Source organism: Euprymna scolopes, chromosome 28, assembly GCF_053919585.1.
Source record: "Euprymna scolopes isolate OS-2025 chromosome 28, ASM5391958v1, whole genome shotgun sequence".
Taxonomy (NCBI): domain Eukaryota; kingdom Metazoa; phylum Mollusca; class Cephalopoda; order Sepiida; family Sepiolidae; genus Euprymna; species Euprymna scolopes.
Window position 1 is genome coordinate 2757027 of NC_136509.1, and position 21668 is coordinate 2778694.

Sequence of the window (21668 nt, forward strand, 5' to 3'; positions counted from 1 at the left end):
TATACTTCGCTCAAATCTTGCGCATCTTCAATTCTTCGCGAATAATTGGGTGTACAACCCGACGGTCCTTTTTCATTAATGATTTTATTTGGTCAATAAACTATAATGTTGTGCTTTCGTTCCTCCTACCACACCTCTCATCATCCCTCACATAGTTCCTGCCTTCATTGAATCTCTTATGCCGTTCAAAACCTGATGCTTGAATCATGCAAGATAGCCCAAAGCAGTCTGAAGTATTCTATAGCGTTATATGGCACTTTGCCAAAATTAAAGCAAGATTGTATTGGCCATCGTTCTTCTAAACTGTGCTCACGTCCAGATTGCATATTTTAAAATTCATCAGCTGTGAGAATCAGGCTTTAGTATGGTGCATTCCAATTCCTGCTGTAGCTGTTCATTTGAACCTGAAAAAAAAACTGGTCTGTCATCGTATAAGATATGTAGCAATAACATGCAAAATTCTCAAAAGTCTACAACAGTTTTAAATGTCTGCACACAAAATGTCTTGAAACTTATTTGGGCACTTCGTAATATTTTACTGATAATTATTTGTTTGCACATTATTTGTTTGTCTGAAAATAAATGATTATCAATGGTAACTTAAAATGCACAAGAGTCATAAAATTTACTTATTTATATTATAGTTCAGTTTAGGGAAACACAAAAAGACAAAGCGTTTTGGCATATCCGTTGCAAACACAGGATATCTCTATTTTTATTTCTCTCTGTGTATTTGAGAGTTCGATTCCTATGGATCCAAAACGGGTGGGTCGATTTTTATTTAGTGACACACAAAAATACTATACGTATCTGGCAGTGTTCGTAGATAAATTTTCTCTCGGAATGTCTACAGTATCGATAATCGATAATCGATAATCGAAATAATCCGATGAAAGAAGAAACTGTCGATTTTGACAAAAGTTAACGCATTAGATATTAAAAAATCACAAGTGCATTTAAGACGTTTTATAAACAAAAGCCGAAAGGCTCGACATATAATATCAGCGGCAGTCTCTTTGATATGACAGGGGCGCGTTCGAAATGAGTGTTTGCTTAAAGCACAATTGTAAGTACGATACTTGATTTTGCATTTTAAACTTGAATTCAAGCAATTATATATAAGAAATAATTTCATAAAATCAATATTAGGTTCTCTACAGTGCAATGTAGGCTATTATGTATTGTGAACTAAATCGATGCGAAAGGCATGTGAAACGATGGGGCCCTTATTAAAGACGGCAATCAATTCATTTGATTTCGATTACAATAAAAAGATATGGATTTGTGAAAACATTGGTTGATTATTATTGAATAGCGGCCAACGCTAGTCAAAAGGTTTAAAAAACGAAATATTTTCCATGTTTATCGATTGTTATTGATTTCCTATTATTTAGCTCAAACGTATAATTGTGAATGAAAGAACTTTACGCTGTTTCTTTTATAGTTTAGAAGAGTTAATTTAAATAGAAGAGTTGATTTAAATAGAAGAGTCGATTTAAATAAGTCTTTTATAATTTCTTTAACTTTTAAAATAGACATAAAAGTTAGATAACACAAAACTACGTCTATTTTGTTGTAGCATTCGCGTAAGTGATTATTCATATTTAATTCAATAGAGTTTGTCGCAATAAATAGAAAAACAACTAAATATGTGTTCAATTTTGATTGTAGTTTTTAATTATCGAAGAACAAGAAAATATTAAAAGACAAAAAACTGTAATATTTCAACCTTATTAATTACTGTTAATGTTTACGTGTTATTAAATTATATTTTACAAGAACTAAAATATTTATGATCTACATTTCTGAACCAACAACGTAACATAGACTAATTAGAGATGTGACAAGATTTATATCTATCATATTTCGTGTATTTAAACAAATAATAGAAAAGTAATAGAAAAACTGGAAGGATGCCCGACGTTGCCCGGTCGGGAAAAACGCATAATATTATATTTTAATTCATAAAGAAACTGAGACATGTGTATTTTTTTTTTACATGGGTGTCACTACTTATCAAGGCTCAGAGGCCACTCAAGGATAAGGGTTAATAGGTATACATTAGTCATTGTGATTTTAGCATAGTAAACAGTGGGAATTTTGTAACTTGGATTACTTAGGGGGACGATTCAATTAGAACTTGTTCACATTGGACTTTTTTTTTTCAATACTGTATACGATTATTCTCGTTTTTTTTCTAAACAGTTAGTTTCTTGTGAGTGAAAAAAAAAGAAATACTGAAGCTATGATCGAAATTAAAATCTAAATACAGTAAGGAATATACGATATGACAGGATTTGTAGAAGTGTTTTCAAACTTACTCATTTTTTATATAAGGAATCTGTAATGAGACCGATTTCCGTATGCGCATTCGTGAAACAGTTAGCAAAGAGATAAAAATCCAATAACTCGCACGCAAAAATTTTAAATTCTACTCCCTTAGCAGCTTTTAATCCTGATAACAAGCGATGCAAAAGTTTTCGACATATCTGAATATCCTATATACTAAATTTCAACTCTGTCAATCAATGCTTCGTTGAGTATATAGGTTGAGAATATTCTCATATTTATAGATGCATAGATAAGTGATTTGATCGACTTTCTGCTTTGTCCTCAAGTCTAATCTTGATTTTACACTGGAAAAGTAGATTTCCCTAGACAAATAATGATCAATTCTCAGTCCAAAGTCTTTATATGTTTCCTACATAAAAGCAGCACTAATGATGTCAGCTGATTCTCAGTTAATAACTCCGTAGAGAGAGAGGGAACTTTGTGCCTTGCCATGACACCTCGACAACTTATTAAAAGTGAGTGAAAACTATAAAATATCAGCACGACACTCAATTATCCATACGTGCATACATGTAACCAGCGTATATGAATTATTATACCCCCATCTCGTCGTCGGTAAAGCAAAGTTTTTGCCAGCTGTGAATACAATCGCTTGGAAGCAGATGTTTAAATTTTATAACAAAAAAAAATAACAGTCACGAAATAACTTTGAAGAAAGAAATACTTGTATGCATGCTCCTACCAAACTTTTAATCCAAGCACACTTGCATCAGTTCGCAGTTTTCAGAGTCTTTCATCACCTTGTATTGTACAGATCTTGACTGATTCTGCAGAGTCACGTTTTCATTGGTAGATTTTTCGACCTTAAGATTTTAAAACTTTTATTCCAAAAATCAATTCAGATAACTTGGTTATGTAGTAAAGTTGACCTCTATTCAATGTAGCCGCTTTCAGCCGCAATCACTGATTCGATACGGGTCCAGAACTAGGAGAATAACTTTTCCACAAGCGCTGTCGGGAGCTCGGCGATTATTCGACGGATGGATGCGATCAGGTTGGCTTTGGTACTGTGAGAGGTCATGTTTGTGATGTTCCCGATATATGACCGAAAAAGTAGTCAAGCGGGTTTAGGTCGAGGGAAAGAAAGTCAGTGAGAGAAGGGTACAAAGTCGTAGAACTCCTTCTGAAGCGAAGCTAGAGTCTTTTGGGATCTGCCAGCGAAGACCTGATAAACCAGGGGAGCACCATACGTTTTAGAACACTTTGCTGTTGATTTTAAAGCCGACTTCGAAGACGTGAGATGGCATGATGTGACCCTTACTTGAAACCACACCAAAGACCTTAACCGTGATCGGAAACTTCATTGAGCTGTGCCCGCAAACGTTGAACTGTCCGAATTTGCAATTTGAGGGTGCTGGCAACTTGGATCGGTAGAGGGCATGAGTTGTACATTGGCGCATCTCCGAACTGGCTCGTTTAAAATTTTGTCACGTTCAGACATGATAGTAGGCTCCTGTCTCTCTTTGGATTAGTACACAACTGCCCAACTAGTAGATGGCCTGCAACAACAACAAAAAAAGGAACCCGTTCTCCATAAAACGGAAATGGAATCATGTCGTCCTAGAAATAACGACATTTTTATCAATCCACCATGTATATATTATCAATATACGTCGACGTTGATCTTATCTTCTTACCTTCATTTACCACAGCCTCTATCACGGCCCACACTATAAGAGGAGCCACATTTCCGTTGAATCCTATCCGATATTCAGAAATATGAGTTTCTAATTTCTCTCCTGCAATTATCATGTTGCAACCAACACCCCCTTCCGCCCGTCAAAATTCTGCAACAAAATTAATTTTGTTCATACGAAGTGATGTACGAATGGGTTGTGTCTTATCAAACTTAGTACTTGATGCTAACGCCAAGTTCTTTAATAGTGTCAATGTCAATAGTATATCAAACTCGAGTAGCTTGCCCTTTATAACCAGCATTCTGATTGTGGTAACTGTATCCATATGAATCAAAATAGTCCTATTTTAACAGCATGCCTGTGTAATGTCAAGTAATTTAGTTACGGCAATTTTCTGCTTTTGCTAAGAAGCGTATACTTTTAAGCTCAAAATGATACGCCAGCACTCTGTATTGAAAATAGCCAAGTGTGGTGTATTCTCAACAGAGACTATAATGATTGATAGCGGCGAATTCATATTTTACTGGAGAATAGACTATCGCTCATATCTCGTGTCCAACTTTGTTTCGCGTATAAGAAGTCAAGAAGTGACATAAAAACAGATACATCATCACCTTATTTGGTATTATCCGAAAACGATTTGACAACTTTCGAATATCTGACAAATTCACCTCAGCCGAAAAAAAACACATGTGCATTGAACTTACATCATGCCGTCACACTCTAATATAATCCCAATGTTAGTTGGAGTCGGATGACAGGATCAAGCGGATTAACTCGGTTGGTTGGTTGTTTTTGTTTTACGGCATATCAACCCTTTTCAGGTTATTTAATGCTGAATCCAAATTTTTTATTTGTTGTTTTCAAGTCGGTTTCTATTTAATCCATAGTACGGACCCTAACAGGTACTACCACTCCGGGTCAGAGTGGACCTGGGAGCAATGCCAATTAAAGGATTGATCCACAGTCCCCAAAGATCGCAAGCTGGGGCCTCACCACTGGATATAGTTTAAGGTCATATCCAGGGCCAGGAGTAACTCGGGATATGTCACACTATTTTAATATTCGCAATCCATTCAACGACTTCCACAGTTACAGAAAAAATAACCCTTGGCATGTGATTGCAAACATTTCATAGATAAGCATCAAGTAATTATTTAGTATGTTTATTGGACGCCGTCATGAGTGGCCAGCAACGTCCTATGCTATGGTACTCGGTTGATATTCTAGTCACTCCCGAGAGTAAACCCAACGTGCAACAACATGTTCAATTCAGGAAAAACATATTGACTCAGTTTTATCACCAGCGAAACAACAATAAAACTACGTATTTAACCACAGATGAAGATTTTCCAGGTGCGATTATATAACGTATTCCCGAGGAAAATAAATGTCCAGAATATACCCTACTTTTAAGTAAACATTTCTTTGAATAACTGAAAATTTCAATAGTTAACACATTGCTTCTAAACGACATTCGACAAAAATATAACAAGTACAAATCAAGAATTACAAAATTCTTCAAGATTCAACTTCAATAACACTTCTCCATTTTTGAGAAATGTTCTAATTTTATATAAAAAATCATAATAATGTTTATTTCGGTTGCAATGCAGCAAATAAACTTAAAACACTGAATACATTCTATTCCTTTCTTTGAGAAAATTCTATGAGTCTGCTTTATAACTGAATTAACCGACAACGGACTGTCGACTACTCGGCTGAGTCTAGATTGAATGGCACCACAGGTATACACAATATTCGGATCACGCTAACGCTGTGTCAAATAAAAACGTTTACAATACTGAGTTTGTCTCATGGGTTCAAAATGCTAAGATCAATAAGAAGCTGATCAAAAGTCGACTACGGCGTAAATCCTCAATGATATATTCTGCTTCATTCATCCACTGCTAAAAAGTCGACATGAAATAATGCTACATATGACAATTTTTAAATTACATGTAACAGCATGAATACATATTTTTGTAATAAAATCAAAATCCATTTGGAAAATACTGTATGTTTGGCTTAAGAGGCTAAAAGAAGAAAAAAAGAATTTCATCTGGGCATTAATACTGTAATTTTTGCTATTAATTACGTTGTAATAATCAGCAAAAAACATCACAATCAATTTCGTATGTCAGCTGAACAAACGGAAATAATCTAATGGGCAGAAGAAATAGATTTTCTAACAATTTTGTCCCTACGAAAATTAAAATATAAAAAATAATGTTATAAAATCTGATGCATAGAATCCTTATTTTCATAAAAAAATCATTTCATGACTTATATTTCGAAGAATATCTCAAATTTAAGATTTAATGAAAAAGAATTTTACAAAAAAAAAAATGACGAAAATTCATAATATGTAATGGGTTTCACGGATCAAATGCAAACTTTAGGAAATTGTTGGTTGATCGAGTGTGTTAATGGCGCAGATAATAACAAAAGGAACACACACACGCACACACACACACACACACACACACACACACACATATATATATATATTACCCAATACTCGCCTATCCAAACTTAGAATGAAACTTGTAAAAATATAAGACTACACAAAACATATTGTATTTATGGCTGAAATCCTTTAAAACAAAACAATGAAAAAACGTTTTTTTTAATGATTACAAAAAAGGATTTGAGAAAACATGGAAACGATGTTTATTTGTTAAGTTATTTTAAAATGAATCCTTATTAATAAAGAAAGGTACATTCTGATAAGTAATGTTGGAAATGTTTTTGATTTTCTGATAACGGGTCTATTGAAATCGTTTTTTTTCTTCGACTCTACTAATGAATTTCATTCGGAAACAAATCGATTTAGTTCGAATTCTGTGGAAATATCAATGTAGTGAATTCGCTAGTTGTTAGCATCAACGAATATCGTTGCATATTCCGACCATTTATGTTTTTCAGAAAGTAAATTTGCTACATATGCCCGCTTTTTCTATCTTCCCAATGAGGTCATATAAAAAACCACAGCAAGTTTTTCCGTGGGGTAAGGGGAATTCAGATCGATAAAATAAGGGGACTGAATTGCGACAAAAAGAAAACATTGCGTAACTTAACTGACCAAGAAGATATAAAGGGAAAACGTAGTACCACTACAGAAACTACACATTGCTCAGTGATGAATGACAGGGAATAAGTTTAGTCGATATGCAAATACAGTTGTTTTCTGCTATCAGAAATTCTCAAAATAATTCACAAAAATTGAAATGTGTAATATGAAAGAGAAAACCGGGCGAAATAAAATTTAGAAAAAAAAATATTCAAACATGGAAGATACATTATCTGCGAGAAACTATTTTCTGAAATATATCATTTTGATTGATGTCCGTCCATGTCATAACAGATTTAAAATGCAGACGGAAAAGTAGATTTGTCTAAAAATTAAATTGAATATTTTATGTTCTTGACAATGAACATTTTTGCCTTTCCAAAATGTCTTGTCTTGTCGACATCTTAAGAGAATAAACAAGACACAAATACGTTAATGTTTTGGAAACAGAACCTCTCAACTTATATAACTCCAACATTTTGCCGTCAACTTTTATTATTTTTGAATTGTGATGCTTTTAAAATGATTTAAGAAACTAAAGCAACGCTTATCTACCGTGAAAATTGGAAATATAGAAAGGAAACAGATGGTACTTGTAGGGAAATTGGCATCTGATTGTTTAGTGCATTATTGCAGTTAGCAAAATTGAAATTAACATTACAGATATAATGTTTAGTGTCATTACATGTTGGGTTCTATTATCTTAAGGAATAAGAAAAGCGAATCAAAGCGCTTCTAGAAAAACTTTTTCCTATTCTAAGACGGGTATTCGTATTATTTAAAACTAGCAATGCTATTAAGTTTCTGAAATTTAAGGACGAGGATTTGTTATTTCTATTATTTGGATTCATGGGACGACTGTTCTCATCTTCAGTATTTTTTTTTCATAACGTTTCGATTGTTGTAACCTACGACCTTCTTCTGGGCAGGAGCTGGTAAAAACAGCAGGAGCTGTTAAAAACAGCCTATCCTGCCTTGACAGAGTACAAAATAGACTTCGTGGCTTAGTGGGGATGCCCTTTTCTATACCCTGCAACCTCTCTCCCACAGAAGAGACGTTGCGAGCCTATCCTTGTTTTATCGTTATTTCCATGGCAGGTGCTCGTCTGAACTCCAATCTCTGGTCCCCCTCGCCAATCTTTCACGATAAACACCCGTCTAGCTGAACCCACTGTGAAAAATTTCCCCCCACTCTTTATCTGTGCCTAAATCAAAACGTAGATTCCATGAACAAAGCTTCTTTCTTAGAACTGCACGTCTGTGGAACTCTGCTCCATCTGTCTGCTTCCCACCTGACTACAACTTGGATGTGTTCAAGTCCAACGTTAACAAATTCCTAATGAACCGCCCCCTTAAGTAAACACTACATAAAATCTCCACACTAACGTTATGTGCTTGCAATAACACTTATCCCTGAGTGGCTTCTGGGCCTTGATAAGTGGTGACCACCGTGTAAAAAAAAAAAATTACTAGAACTGTCCACAAGGACTACGGACACAGTGGTTAGAGTACTAAAAAAAAGCAATTGTAAAACTGATATTTTCCAGAAGGTTTAATGTTCAATTCTCAAAAATACAACTGCGAATTACTTATGATCTCTAGTCTGTCATGGCCGACGGAAAAATGCATGCTACCTCCGTGAAGTAAATAAAGGGTTTTGTTCGAAATTCCATCCAAATTTCCGAGTTCAACAGAAACATCCCCGGAATCGATAAAATACACCTGAAGAAAGTAGGAGGTTATACCGACCGAAACGTTGTGAAATGACACTGAAGATGAGAACAGTAGTCCGATAAATCGAAATAATACGCATTGCGGGACTATCTTTGTTCTTCGGAGGAGTAGTAATTTATATATCAATAACAATTTATTTATTTTTTTCCCACTTAAAATAAATCTCCGTGTACAAAGATAAGTCAATAATCAAAGTAAAACTTAGAAAAATATTAATTAAAAAGCAAATACGCTGGCCAATAGTTTTATCAATTTTTTTTTTTTTTTACAGGGAGGTCACCACTTATCAAGGCCGGGAAGACACTCGGAGATAAGGGTTATTGCGTTTACAGTAATCAATAGGATAGTATCGTAGTAATCGTTAGTATTGGAGATTTGATAAAGTGTCTTACTTAAGGGGGCGGTTCATCAGGAATTTGTTTATGTTGGACTTGAATACATCCAAGTTGTAGTCAGGTGGGAAACAGGCAAACGGAAGAGAGTTCCACAGGCGTGCAGTTCTAAGAAAGAAGCTTTGTTAATGGAATCTACGTTTTGATTTAGGCACAGATAAAGAGTGGAGAAACTTATTGACAGTGGTTTCAGCTAGACGGGTGTTTATCGTGAAAGATTGGCGCGAGGAGACAAGAGATTGGAGCTCAAACGAGCACTTTCCATGGAAATAAGGATAAAAGAAAGACAGCCTCGCAACGTCTCTTCTGTGGGAGAGAGGTTGCAGGGAAGAGAAAAGAGCATCCCTGGCGAAGCCACGAATATTTTTACCTGTCAATGCAGGATAGGCTGTTTTTAGCAGCTCCTACCCAGATGTGGCAGCATTGCTTGTGTTACAAGTATTTTAATGGAATCTGCTCTGATGAACTCATTGCACTTGTACCCCCTTGTCGTACATATCGCCAACAAACCCGCTTAGCAGCAAAATCATCACTTTTCACTGTTAAGGTTTCTAAATGGCAGAAAGCTTTATACGCTTATAGCTTCTTCCCTAGAACAGTTACACGTTGCCATTCCCTTCACGCTACCCGACAACCGTTTTGCATAAACCAACATCTTTCTTAAGCAGCAGCCCAATTAGTGGCCCTCTACGTCCAAATGGCGATATGCCTTGTTGAGTATAAAAAACAAACACACACGCAAAACAATATAAACTAATTTAAAAATCCTAATTCTGGGAGGAATGTTAATTTTCCTGTCCAAACTATTAAGAACAAGGAAATAATTGTCTTATATGTCGAAGATATCATTGACTGCAACACTAATTTAGTAGATCAAAGTTTAGTCAGGTGTAAAATGTTTCGAACTATATACAAATAGTGATCCCAAGCTTGTAAGGACGTCAAATACTTACATTTTTTGAACCCGTTAACAAAAACTCTGAAATATTACAATCAATATAATCCGTGCGAAATGTATCAGTCACCAGCGTTTGTTTGTCAGTTATTTAAACTTGTCTTCTCATATCCTTGAGCATAAAAATCAAATTCCATACGTAATTATTCCATCTTTTCTTTATCATTATAATCAGTTATTATTAAGATTAATATTACGCCTTCTTTTTCAATAAAATAATTTTTCATACATGATTATTGAAGCCAGTTGGGCACACGAACGATTACATTTATTATCAAATCGGTACTAAAACGAGAATTTTTAACGATTGTAATTTATTTTATACATACTTTTTATTACTTAATCATGATTGCATGAGTAATTCTGCCATTATTAAAAATAATTTATACGTTTGTGCAGTAGTTTCGTCTATGCTGATTAGAAAATTACCTTCTTTAACCAACAGAAAGGGAATAAGGTCCATACTTATACACTAATACTGAATAAATATATTGTAAGATAATTTAGTTAGGAAATCCTGAGCTATCTCGTATATTACTATGCCCTATCTTCCTCGGTTTATTACTTATTATGAGAATTACACATCCATTTATATAGTTTAATATCACAAGAAGAAATTGAACACGAGTTAGATCCATATTTTATATTAAAAACCTAAAAAAATTACAAACTAGGCATTTATAAACTCTTGGACATATGGAAGCAAGTTATAGCAAGCAAAGTCCGCTAGTTTCTGAATAAATCGGCAAAAACTTTTATACCGACCTAACATATACGCAAGGTTACGTCGGACGTTATAGTTTTACGAATAGCCGCGTTATCTTGGCAGCGCCATACAATATTTAGATAGAATCTCACTTCGATAGCTTAGAATGTATACAACTGCCACATTTACAGACATACCGATTCCTCAGGTAAGTGAACGCACATTTATTTGTAGCGTTTTAGTAAATATCTTCTAAGTTTCAAAAGTTGTCTTTTCATACAGATGTCTATTTAACAACCGTCGATACAAGAGAAATGAATTAGCTTTTCCGACCTTCCTTTTAATTGTTCGAATTCTTAGATTGCATTTTCCTGATTCTTAGAATTTCCATGTCGGTGGGATTTGCCAGGTCGGTTAATGAACCGGAATTACACAGACAAACTACAGGAGGTTACCTTATTCGAATATGTAGGTTTTCAAAGAGTAGGCTTCGGGCTAAGCGTGCGGAGTGGAAAAGCGTGTACGCCATTGATAAACACGGACAGCCAATGTCATTGATTGGGAACAAAAGATGAAAGTCGAAGTCCGTTCGTAGTTTTTAGGTCATTTCTACGGGGCTTATATTTGCAATCGATGCATACGATTAAGCTGTTCACGTGATATAAAGCTTAAGAAACATTGTATTAAATTGAGAAATAGAACAAAATAAAACATAATCATCATAGAGCTGAGTTAAAGAAATAGCGTGCTGCGATCAGAATCACCGTTCAAAAACCGATTTTAATTGAATTCTTAGGGAGACAATCATGACTTTATTTAGCGAAATGTTACTATTTGTTATGTGAATTAATCGCCACAATTAAAGAAAGTAGATTTAATGATTTGCCCTTTTATAATAGATTGGTATTTTCAAGTGTGATTTGGGAGTTTTTTTTTATCCTAAACTTATGATTGGCTGAGATATGTAGTGCTTAGAAAGTGAAACTAAAACTTGGTATCCACTCGATCAGTAGAGATAGTTTAGATGCTAACGCTTCACTCACATTACTCCAAGAAATTAAAAATAAAAAGAAATTATTTTAGCTGAATTAAAAAATTTTTTTTTAAATTACATATTCACCCCAAACAAGGCACATTGCCACTTTGGTGTAGGGGGCTACTATCAGGGGCAACAACTACTGGGGTACTATGTTGGGATTTGGGAAGCAAGATGTCGTATCACGTTGCACTTGAATTTCTCCACGTCAGTACAGTTGGGGAAGCAGGGACCTGGAATGGAATTCCAGAGTCTAGCGGTTCTGGGGAAGAAACTACTGGAGTAGAAAGATCTTTTACATCTAGGGATCTCTACAGTGTGGGGTGGGATTTTGCAGCCTATCGGGTCTGTCGAGGGTGTTCACGTCGTGGGGGCACAAGTGCTTGCAGTTCGTTGGAGTATTCACCATTAAAATACTTGTAGGAAGAGGGATGCAACATTTCGTCGATGGGACAGAGGCCGAAGCTTAGATGCCAGTTCAAGGCCTATCAGATTTTCGACTCTCTTTTGAACCATGTCAAGGAGCGAGAGACCAGTAGCCGATGCACCAGTCCAAATATGACAGCAATACTCCATACATGGGCGAATGGTAGCCTTATAGAGGTACAGGATACTTTTGCGTGTTAGCAGTTTTCTAGCACAGTAGAGAGAGCCCACCTTCCTTGCAGGGATTAGAAGTTCATGGAAAAGTAAAAATTTAAATACTAATAACAAGTATTTTCTTGACATTATTAATAAAAAAAAAAAAACTATCTAAAAATTGAATTCCTTCTTTAAAAAGATTCTTTATATTTGCTAGTTATATATATTCCCTAAAACCTCTGGCTTTGATGGAGGGGAGACTGAAACTTGCTGCTATGTTTTTAAATGATCTGAAATAACAGCAAGAAGAAACTTGATTCAAAATATTTCTCATATGTTATATCTCCCCCTTTAGTTTTTATGAGTAAATATATTTCGATTTATTAGGATAATTTGATACTGGAGATATTCATAATCGTGACATATTCTCAAAAGATTAGGAGATATAACATATGAGAAATATTTTAACTCAAGTCTCCTCTCGCTATTATCTCAGACCATTTGAAGCAATAACAGCAAGTCTTAGTCTCTCTTCCATCCAGGCAAGAAGTTTGGGTATATATATATCAAGCGGTGATAGAAATCTTCTACAGAATTTCGGCACTTATACCCCGTAAGCTATATATAAATCGCGTAAACGTGTTTTACGTTTGTTCAACAATTCTCCTATTTATGAATTGTCGCAAATTCTTCGTGACACTGAATACATAGTGTACTTCATCAAATATTTAGTAAAGCGCTCATTCACAAACGTACACTGTTTACAAAACAAAGTATCCATTGAGTAAAATAACAACGACCTTTGAAAACAATACTTAATGTAATCCAATTTGCGTATTATGATGATATGTATAAGTCTCCACTCTCCATCCACAGGCTTAAATGTAAAGCTGTTGGATATTCGTATTTTATGACATCCTCAAAATACTGCATTAGTATTTCCTGTATTAGAAATGGATTGTGTTTATACATAAATATCATATAAATTACTTCCACGCATGCATACATTGACATAAAAACAAATGAGAAAAAAATAACAGACCTTGATTTGTAACTTCCTCTCAGCATCGCCATAGTCATCGACAACAGTAACATTTCCATCGGCTCCAATCGTCAAAGTCTTCAAGGAATAGAGACCTGTTTTGTTTGCCAATAAAGAGGTTCCGTACGGACTAAATTTCAAACTACACTTTTGACCAACATAGATGTTTTCAAATCCGATTTTTCCCCTGAAAATAAATAATCGATATTAAGTTTTAGAAGGCAATCAATCAGAATTTCAGAATGACGTATTCCTCAAACAGCATTGGTTTTAGGATCATAATAATCACGCAGCTAATGCAATAAACATGGACTTGTAATTTGCTATTCGATTCAAAATGTAATTCCTAAAATGTAATATCATTAAGAATGTGTGCTTGTTCGTATATACTCAAGTACAGAGAAATCGGTTAATTATAATTCTGTAAGATTGTGTGAACTTAGGAATTATTTTGTCGTTTTAAACTTTTCAAGTTTTCTGCCAAAAGTCTGCATTTAAGATGGGAATTGGTGGACAATTCGCCATTGTTATAATTTGAAATACTTTCAGTCAGCTTGAATGTTATCAGTGCGCTATGTGTATTGCGAAAATATACACATATGTATATATAACTTTCTACTTATTTATCGATCTATCTCTTCACCCTTTCTATCTCTCTTTCTTTCTCTCTCTGTCTCTCTCTCTGTCTCTCTCTCTCTCTCTGTATATATATATATATAAATATATTCGCTATAAGAACAAATATAGCACAAAGTTAACTCCGTATCATTAAGCATTACTTTCAACCGTAAATCGGGCCTTTTCAAATGATGTAGGTCAATAAAATTAGCATCTGACATACAATGCGGAAGTTGGCTTATTTATCAACAAAATGATAAAAATAGTAATAGAATAAGTACAAAAATATAGAAAAAGAATGAGGGATAGTGTCGTTGAGGAAAATAGTTTAGAAGTACAGAAACAAAGAGGAAAGAGGAGAGGGAATTAAAATTTATAGAAATGGGGTGAAGCGATAGACAAGCATATGGAGAGAGAAGAAAAAAGAATAGAAAGAAAAAGGAATGAGAGAAATTGTCCATATGTATGTTTATGGTGAAAATATGCTTTTTTCAATTATATTTCACCCTTTCTTTATAGCAATCGTTTTATTTATGAAGATGCATGTTCCATTAAACTACAGAGCATATACAAATGAATGGCAAGAACTCAATATAATAGATGATAACAAATGAATATCATAACACACGATGCAAATGTTCTTTGGAGTTTTTCGAATTATGTGATCATAACAATTTATTTTTATTTTCTTTAAAGTTTAAACGTCCCTACTTTTCTAAAAGGTTAGTACAAAAAATAAACTTAATAATTATATGATAATTCTGTGCTACGAAACAGGTGCTGACAGAAAGGGTATTTTGACATGTTGAAAGGAATAAATGGTAAGATGAGTAACATCTTTAAATTTGGAAAATAGCTGTTTTATCATATGCACATATATGTGTATGTTTGTGCCTGTGTGTATGTGTTTGTGTGTTTGTGCGTGTTTTTGTGCATGCGTCTGTGTGTGTTTGTGCGTGTGTTTGTGTGTGTGTGTGCGTGTGTGTATAAAGAGTCAATTATTCCAACTAAGTGTTAGTTTAGCATGTCATAATCACGTCGACACCGATTTCAGTTAGATCAACGTTGAGCATGACTAGTACTAAATAGGTGGCTATTTATTGATTCCGAATCCTTTATGGGTTCTGTGCATTTCCCGACACTATTTCTAAACCTCCTGGACTTTTAAACAATATATTCAAGCATGATAATGTTAGTTTTATGTTAGGTTTAAGTTAGAAAGTTAAAAACGACTGCCATTTATATTTTTTCATACAGACAAACACATTAACACCTTCGTCCCTTATTGGCTGGTACCGAAAATCTGTTTCAGGAAGACTCGGCTTAGTTTCATTCGCATCTTGATGAATTACCGGTTTCTAGAAGATACTTCATAAATAAACGTGTTTTACTTACCAAATATTAATGGTGACGCCGTAACACGCAAAATGCTTGGGCAGAATAAGAGTGCCTCCTTTGTAGACATTGATGTTCAGAAAAAATTCGAGGTCCGCGGGGTGCTGCACAATTACAACTTGTTTATCGCCAACATGTAAGACGCCAGTTTTATCCGAGATGATTTGAAACGATTTTAGATGGAATGGTCTAAAAAAGCAACAGCAAAAACATATATTTAAAGAATATAATTAAATCCTTTATAAGCATAAATAAATATGTAGTCTTATTCAATAATAAAATATGTGTAAATTATCCTGTTATAGATGGTTTGCACAGTAAAATACATTATTTAATGTTAAATATGCTCAAATCATATAGAGTGTGATAATATAAAGCTATCTTAATGTTTTTTTGCCTAAGTTATTTTTATATATGAGGTGCCTTCATTAAGTTCTCAAACATTTTCCGTATGGGCAGTTTTATTAATAGCATCCACATAAAAATCTAGTCCTTTCGTAGTAATCTCCTCCAATTGCAATGCACTTGATGTACAGTTCCAACAACTTATGGAAGCCCCATGATAGTTCTCTTGTGTGAGCGTATAAATGACCCTCATCTGGGCAGGAGCTGCTAAAAACAGCCTATCCTGCCTTGACAAAGTACAAAATAGACCGTGGCTGAGTAGGGGATGCCCTTTTCTCTACCCTGCAACCTCTCTCCTACAGAAGAGACGTTGCGAGCCTATCCTTGTTTTATTGTTATTTCCATGGCAGGTGTTCGCCTAAACTCCAATATATGGTCCCCCCCTCGCCAATCTTTCACGAAAAACACCCGTCTAACTGAATCCACTGTGAAAAGTTTCCCCCCACTCTTTATCTGTGCCTAAATCAAAACGTGGATTCCATAAACAAAGCTTCTTTCTTAGAACTGCACGCCTGTGGAACTCTGTCCCGTATGCATGCTTCCCACCTGACTACAACTTGGATGTTTTCAAGTCCAACGTTAACAAATTCCTAATGAACCGCGCTCTTAAGTAAACACTTCATCAAATCTCCACACTAACGTAATGTACTTGCAATAACCCTTATCCCCGAGTGGTGATCACCGTGTAAAAAAAAAAATCACAGCCTTTTTCATCTCCTCAATTGTCTCATAACGGCAACCTCTAAAGTTTTCCTGAGATTAGGGAATAACCAAAAGTCACAGTGAGCAATGTCTGAACTTTTATCTTCCTACGCAACAGTGCGCAAATGAGACAACTGAATGGTTCAAAGCGCCAGTTGAAGCACATGTTCCAACACAGACGTTCTCTAGCAAACACCATCCTCCGCAATGGTTTACTTCTATTGCGCAACTGCTATTGTTCAAGGGCAACATGCCTACCGCAGATTTAACTGGCATAAATCCCAGTAGAAACACAAAAGTTTATATAAGCTATAAGTAACTGTAAAAAAATAGCGACATGTAAGAGATAATATAACGAAACTACCAGAAAACGTATTGAAGCGCAGAAATTAGGAACTCGTGATTTCTGGAAAATCTACAACAGTGTAGTAAATAATAAGGAACCAACAATTCTCCCACGATCCAACAATAATGAAGCTGTTTGCAGGATAAGCAAGAACGTTAACTTGTTTGCCCGCCAGTTTGCCTCAAACTCTACATTGGACCCAATAAACAACCTCCTCCCTGATTTTCCTTTGCGGAGAGAAATCACACTAGATAATCTGAAAACCACCCCTTATGAAGTACTTGATATCATAAAAAAAACTAGACACCTCAAAAGAATGTGGACCTGTTCTCATTCCGGCTATACTATTAAGAAATGTTCCGCTGACGTTGCTCTAGTTCTCTCCAAACTTTTCAACAAATGCCTTAACGAATTTTTCTCCGTAACTGCTAGAAAACTGCTTCTGTTGTACCAGTTTACAAGAATTCTGTCGAAAGGAATGGTCCATTAAATTATCGTCCCATTTGCTTCTTCCTTCTTTTCACCAAAATATTTGAGTCCATAATTTATTAGCTAAACTTCTGTCCGACCAACAATAAGGATTTAGACAAGCCTGTTCTACTGCAGATATCCTAACTGTAATCTCTGAACGTATATACCATGCACTAGATAAGGCAGGGGAAGGGGAATATATCTAACACTTTTAACAAGTTATGGCATGATGGACATGAAAAGCAGACCCTATGGTATTACTGGACGAATACTTAACATAGTTAAATCCTTCTTAAATAAGAGAAGAACCCAACAAACGCTTTGCTCTTAGAAAACAAACAAACAAAAAAACAACAAAAAACAAACAAGTTCTTAGATATCTAGAAATATCGTTCATTAGAAGATTATGTGACTACATATCGAATGATCCTGTGTTCAAACCTGGTGTACTTCACAATACTATTTGATGTAATGGAATAACCTAACATCCCTTCATATATGAAATGAACTATAGATATATTGATCCTCTCACGTGACTGAGGGAGATGGAAAAAAGACAGGAAGAGAATAAGACAAGATGTCGAGTAACTCTTATGTCACCTGTATTCCCTTGTAAATAAACTCTTTTGTCTTTCACCCATAACCCCGTGTTTCTTGCTGTATTCCTATTTAAATTAAGGATATAACACTATTTTAATTTTTTCTTATCTTTTATTGATGAATTCAATTTACGATAAAAGAAAAGAAAATCGCCGCAAATCATTTATTTGCTTGCATATTTTAAAACTAAATATTAATTCAATCCCTGCTTAAGCTGTTTATTTGAACCAGAAATTATACAAACTGGCCCGTCGTCTTATAAGATGTATAACAATAACATACTGAATTTTCAAGAGCTCATGACAATTTTAAATGCTTGTACAAAAAAAAAAAGAAGTCTGGACACTTATTGAAGGCACCTCGTATATTAAGTCACTTGTTCAGCTGAGATGAACACTGCAGAAATTCTTTATTGAAAAGTGTGGTCAAACGAATCGAGAAGTTATGGTTCGATAGTAATTTAATCAATTAATGATTATTTCTCAAAACAGTCTGTAAGACAAATCTATATAAATTTTCATAGTAAATGCGGCCATATTTGAATAATCTAGTATTTAGTGACTTTTAGATTTTTATAAGTTTAATTCGAGTTTTATTACCGTGTATCTTAAACAGTGGACGAAGCTCCCCATCAAGGTAAATGCTTGTCTTTGTGATCAGTGCGCAAATGAAATAATTAGGTGTGTAATAGGTTCCATTGAAGCAAATATTCCCACAGGGAAATTACATAACATAACAATCCCCACTCTCTCCCTAACAGTTTACTTCATCCTGTACACCTGCTATTGCTACGAGGCAACAAGCATCTCGCAAATTCATCCGCCTTAAGTAAATCACAATTTGACATAAATTTATAGCTTAAAAAGTCATTGAATAATTTTAATAAATCAATTAAGTGTAAGTATGCTGCGTTGACCAAAAAATGCATTAATCACAGAAATTAATAAATAATTTTTTTTAAACTGCAATAATATAGTAAATAATGATCACTAACAATTCCAATACTATCAAACTACAATGATGTTTTGGTACAGAAACTGATAAGGTTGAACTACTTGCCCAGCATTTTACCTTGAGCTTTCTATTTTACTCAGTAAATCACGCCATCATAAATTTGATGTTGCGAACTGAAACAATATTTGGTGACTTGTAATCATCGTTTGCAATATTTAGGACATCATAAAATATATGACACTTTTAAACTATGTTGGTCTGATCATTTTTTTGTTAGATTAATAATAAGCTTGTCTCTGTCCTCTCCCAACTCGTCAATAAAGGCCTTACCAAATATTGGTTCCCTTATTGTTGAAAAAAGCAGAGCTCATGAATTTTCGTGAAAGAACTGACCTTTAAAAGCATTACCTCCACCAAACTACTTCAGCTATTCGCTAAAAATCTTTCAAATCTTCAACACCACTGATAGTTCGTCGCCTTGGTAATTGTGTATCAGTGTGGATTTAAGTAAGCGCGATCAGCTGAGGATATGGTAAGCTCTGGATGTACATGCGAGGAAAATGAAGCTAGGACAACGCTTAATATATCCACAATCTTTGAACACGTATTTTCGTTCATTTATTTTTTTAAAAAGATTTATGTATACTATTGTGTAAGATTATATTGTAAAAATATTAAAACAAAATATTGAATCATAAACAAAGAAATATAAAATCTGACCTTGTTAAGTTTGATTGGATTGCAAATTGGGCGTGTCTGCTGATCTGAATTCTGTCCCAAGAAGACAAATGATCGGGGAGAAGCCACGTATGACTATTGGTTATTGTGTAATCCGAAATAACATTTTTTTCCAGAGCTTGGTTATTATTATCAATAATTAGCGTCGTATTCCGTACGTGTGGAATTGTGTCCTGGAATAAAATATAATAATAGAACAGTTATTATTTCGAAATTGAAAATATGTTGTTGTTTTTTTTTTTTTCAAATTATATTGTTCGTCAGGTTATTAGTATTTTAGGTGGATCCGCGAAGATTAGCTTTTATTGATAAACTAGATCATGGGTTCCCATTACATCGATCGAGATCCACTGGTCGATCGTAGAGACTTTATTGTAGATCTTATGGTATTGAAAAATACTTTAGTGCTGGCAAACTTACAGCAACCTGCGGCAGAGCTGAAGACACAAGCGCATTCAGGCGCATTTTGAGAGCGCACGCTACATTAAACAAATTTGCAATTTATATATATATTATTCCTTATTGGAATTTTTTATTTTTGAGATGAGCATTGTATGTTAATTTTATTTTATTTCGGACTATTAGTCTCATCTTATCTTTTTATTGGTGCACAACGTTTCGGCCAACTTCCTCTGGCCTTAGTCAGGTGGTAACCGCGACGGATAGGAACTTCGAATCTCCTAACTGCATTCTCAGCCATCACTGCCATCCGTAGTTGTTGTCGTCTCATTTGTCTTAAATTTGCAATTGTTCGTCAGAGTTCGATAAATGCTTTAAAGACTGTGCTTTAGTCGAGCTAATCGCTACATTCATGTGCTGACCTTTCAAAAAAGATACTGAAATTGTTTCACTCGCTTCAAAAATTATAACTGAACTCTCTGGATTTCAGTATGAAATTCTTACACTATAAGCTAACATTTAACTGATGCAGAGTTCATGGACAATTATGGAACTTACTAACAGACGACCTCACAACAGTAAACGTGCTCCATTTTTGACTGGGCTGTTTCGGTGTACTTATTTATGTGAGTTAGTCTTTTCCAACATGAATATTCTTAATTGCGAATACCTCTCTATCATGACCAATGGACATCTACAAGTCTGTTTGAGACTGGCTATCAGCATCTACTGTCCGGACTATGCATTCCTGACTGATTCCATCTAATGCAGGTAATCAGCGTAAGATAATGACAAAAATGTACAGCGTTGCACTGTGCAATATAGGTTGATACAGTGGTGCAAAGTACACCTGCACATATAGTCATAAAAATAATTTAAAATATATTTATCCTATGTTTTTCCATTTTAGTAGGTGGTAGATTATTTAGACGTAGTCATGTAATAAGTAGCTCTCACGCTGCAAATGTGTGTGCACCCTGAACAAGATTATTGTAGGTGAAAAACTAATAGCTGATTAGCTGGTGAAGAACAATGGGGATACATTCAAACAAATGAATTGATATTACAAAGTACTATCTTTATAAAAGATTATAGCCAGTTTAGAGATTACTGCTAAACTCTTTGTGACGTAATCAACCAGAGGGAGAAATTTGCCTCTCATTGGAGAGCTTTAGATCCCCCCCAGGGGCTTGAGGAGTGCCGAATAACTATGCTAAGATAGCTTTTGACCGATCCCGGGTAACAGCAAGTGCCCCCGGATTTAGGATGGATAAACATAGATATATATTTTAATTCATTATCAAAATAGATATATTTGCTTTTTGGTTGGAAAACCTGAGATATTTTGTTATTTGAAAAAACTCAACAACAGGAAATGTGAGGGTGTTAGAAGAATATATTGTACTGGCTGAGTGATGGATGGTGGCCTTAGGGTCATGGGATTTTAATATTGAATTGAATCTCAGATCGCGGTTGAATCGCACACCCGCAGTTGGGGTTTAGCTTGATTTGATTGGCCGAGGAAACTTTC

At 34.9% G+C, this 21668-nt stretch overlaps 1 protein-coding gene across 1 annotated transcript in view; it reads right to left on the reverse strand.

Moving 5' to 3' along the window:
• The window catches only part of LOC145249431 (uncharacterized), a 911941-nt gene that overhangs the window by 709125 nt on the left and 181148 nt on the right, over positions 1-21668 (reverse strand). The window contains exons 19-21 of the mRNA XM_080110989.1: positions 19721-19911; positions 15523-15711; positions 13510-13696 (exon numbers count right to left, since the gene is read on the reverse strand). Of these exons, the coding sequence (XP_079967115.1) occupies positions 13510-13696; positions 15523-15711; positions 19721-19911 (567 nt within the window). The remainder of the gene's footprint in view (positions 1-13509; positions 13697-15522; positions 15712-19720; positions 19912-21668) is intronic.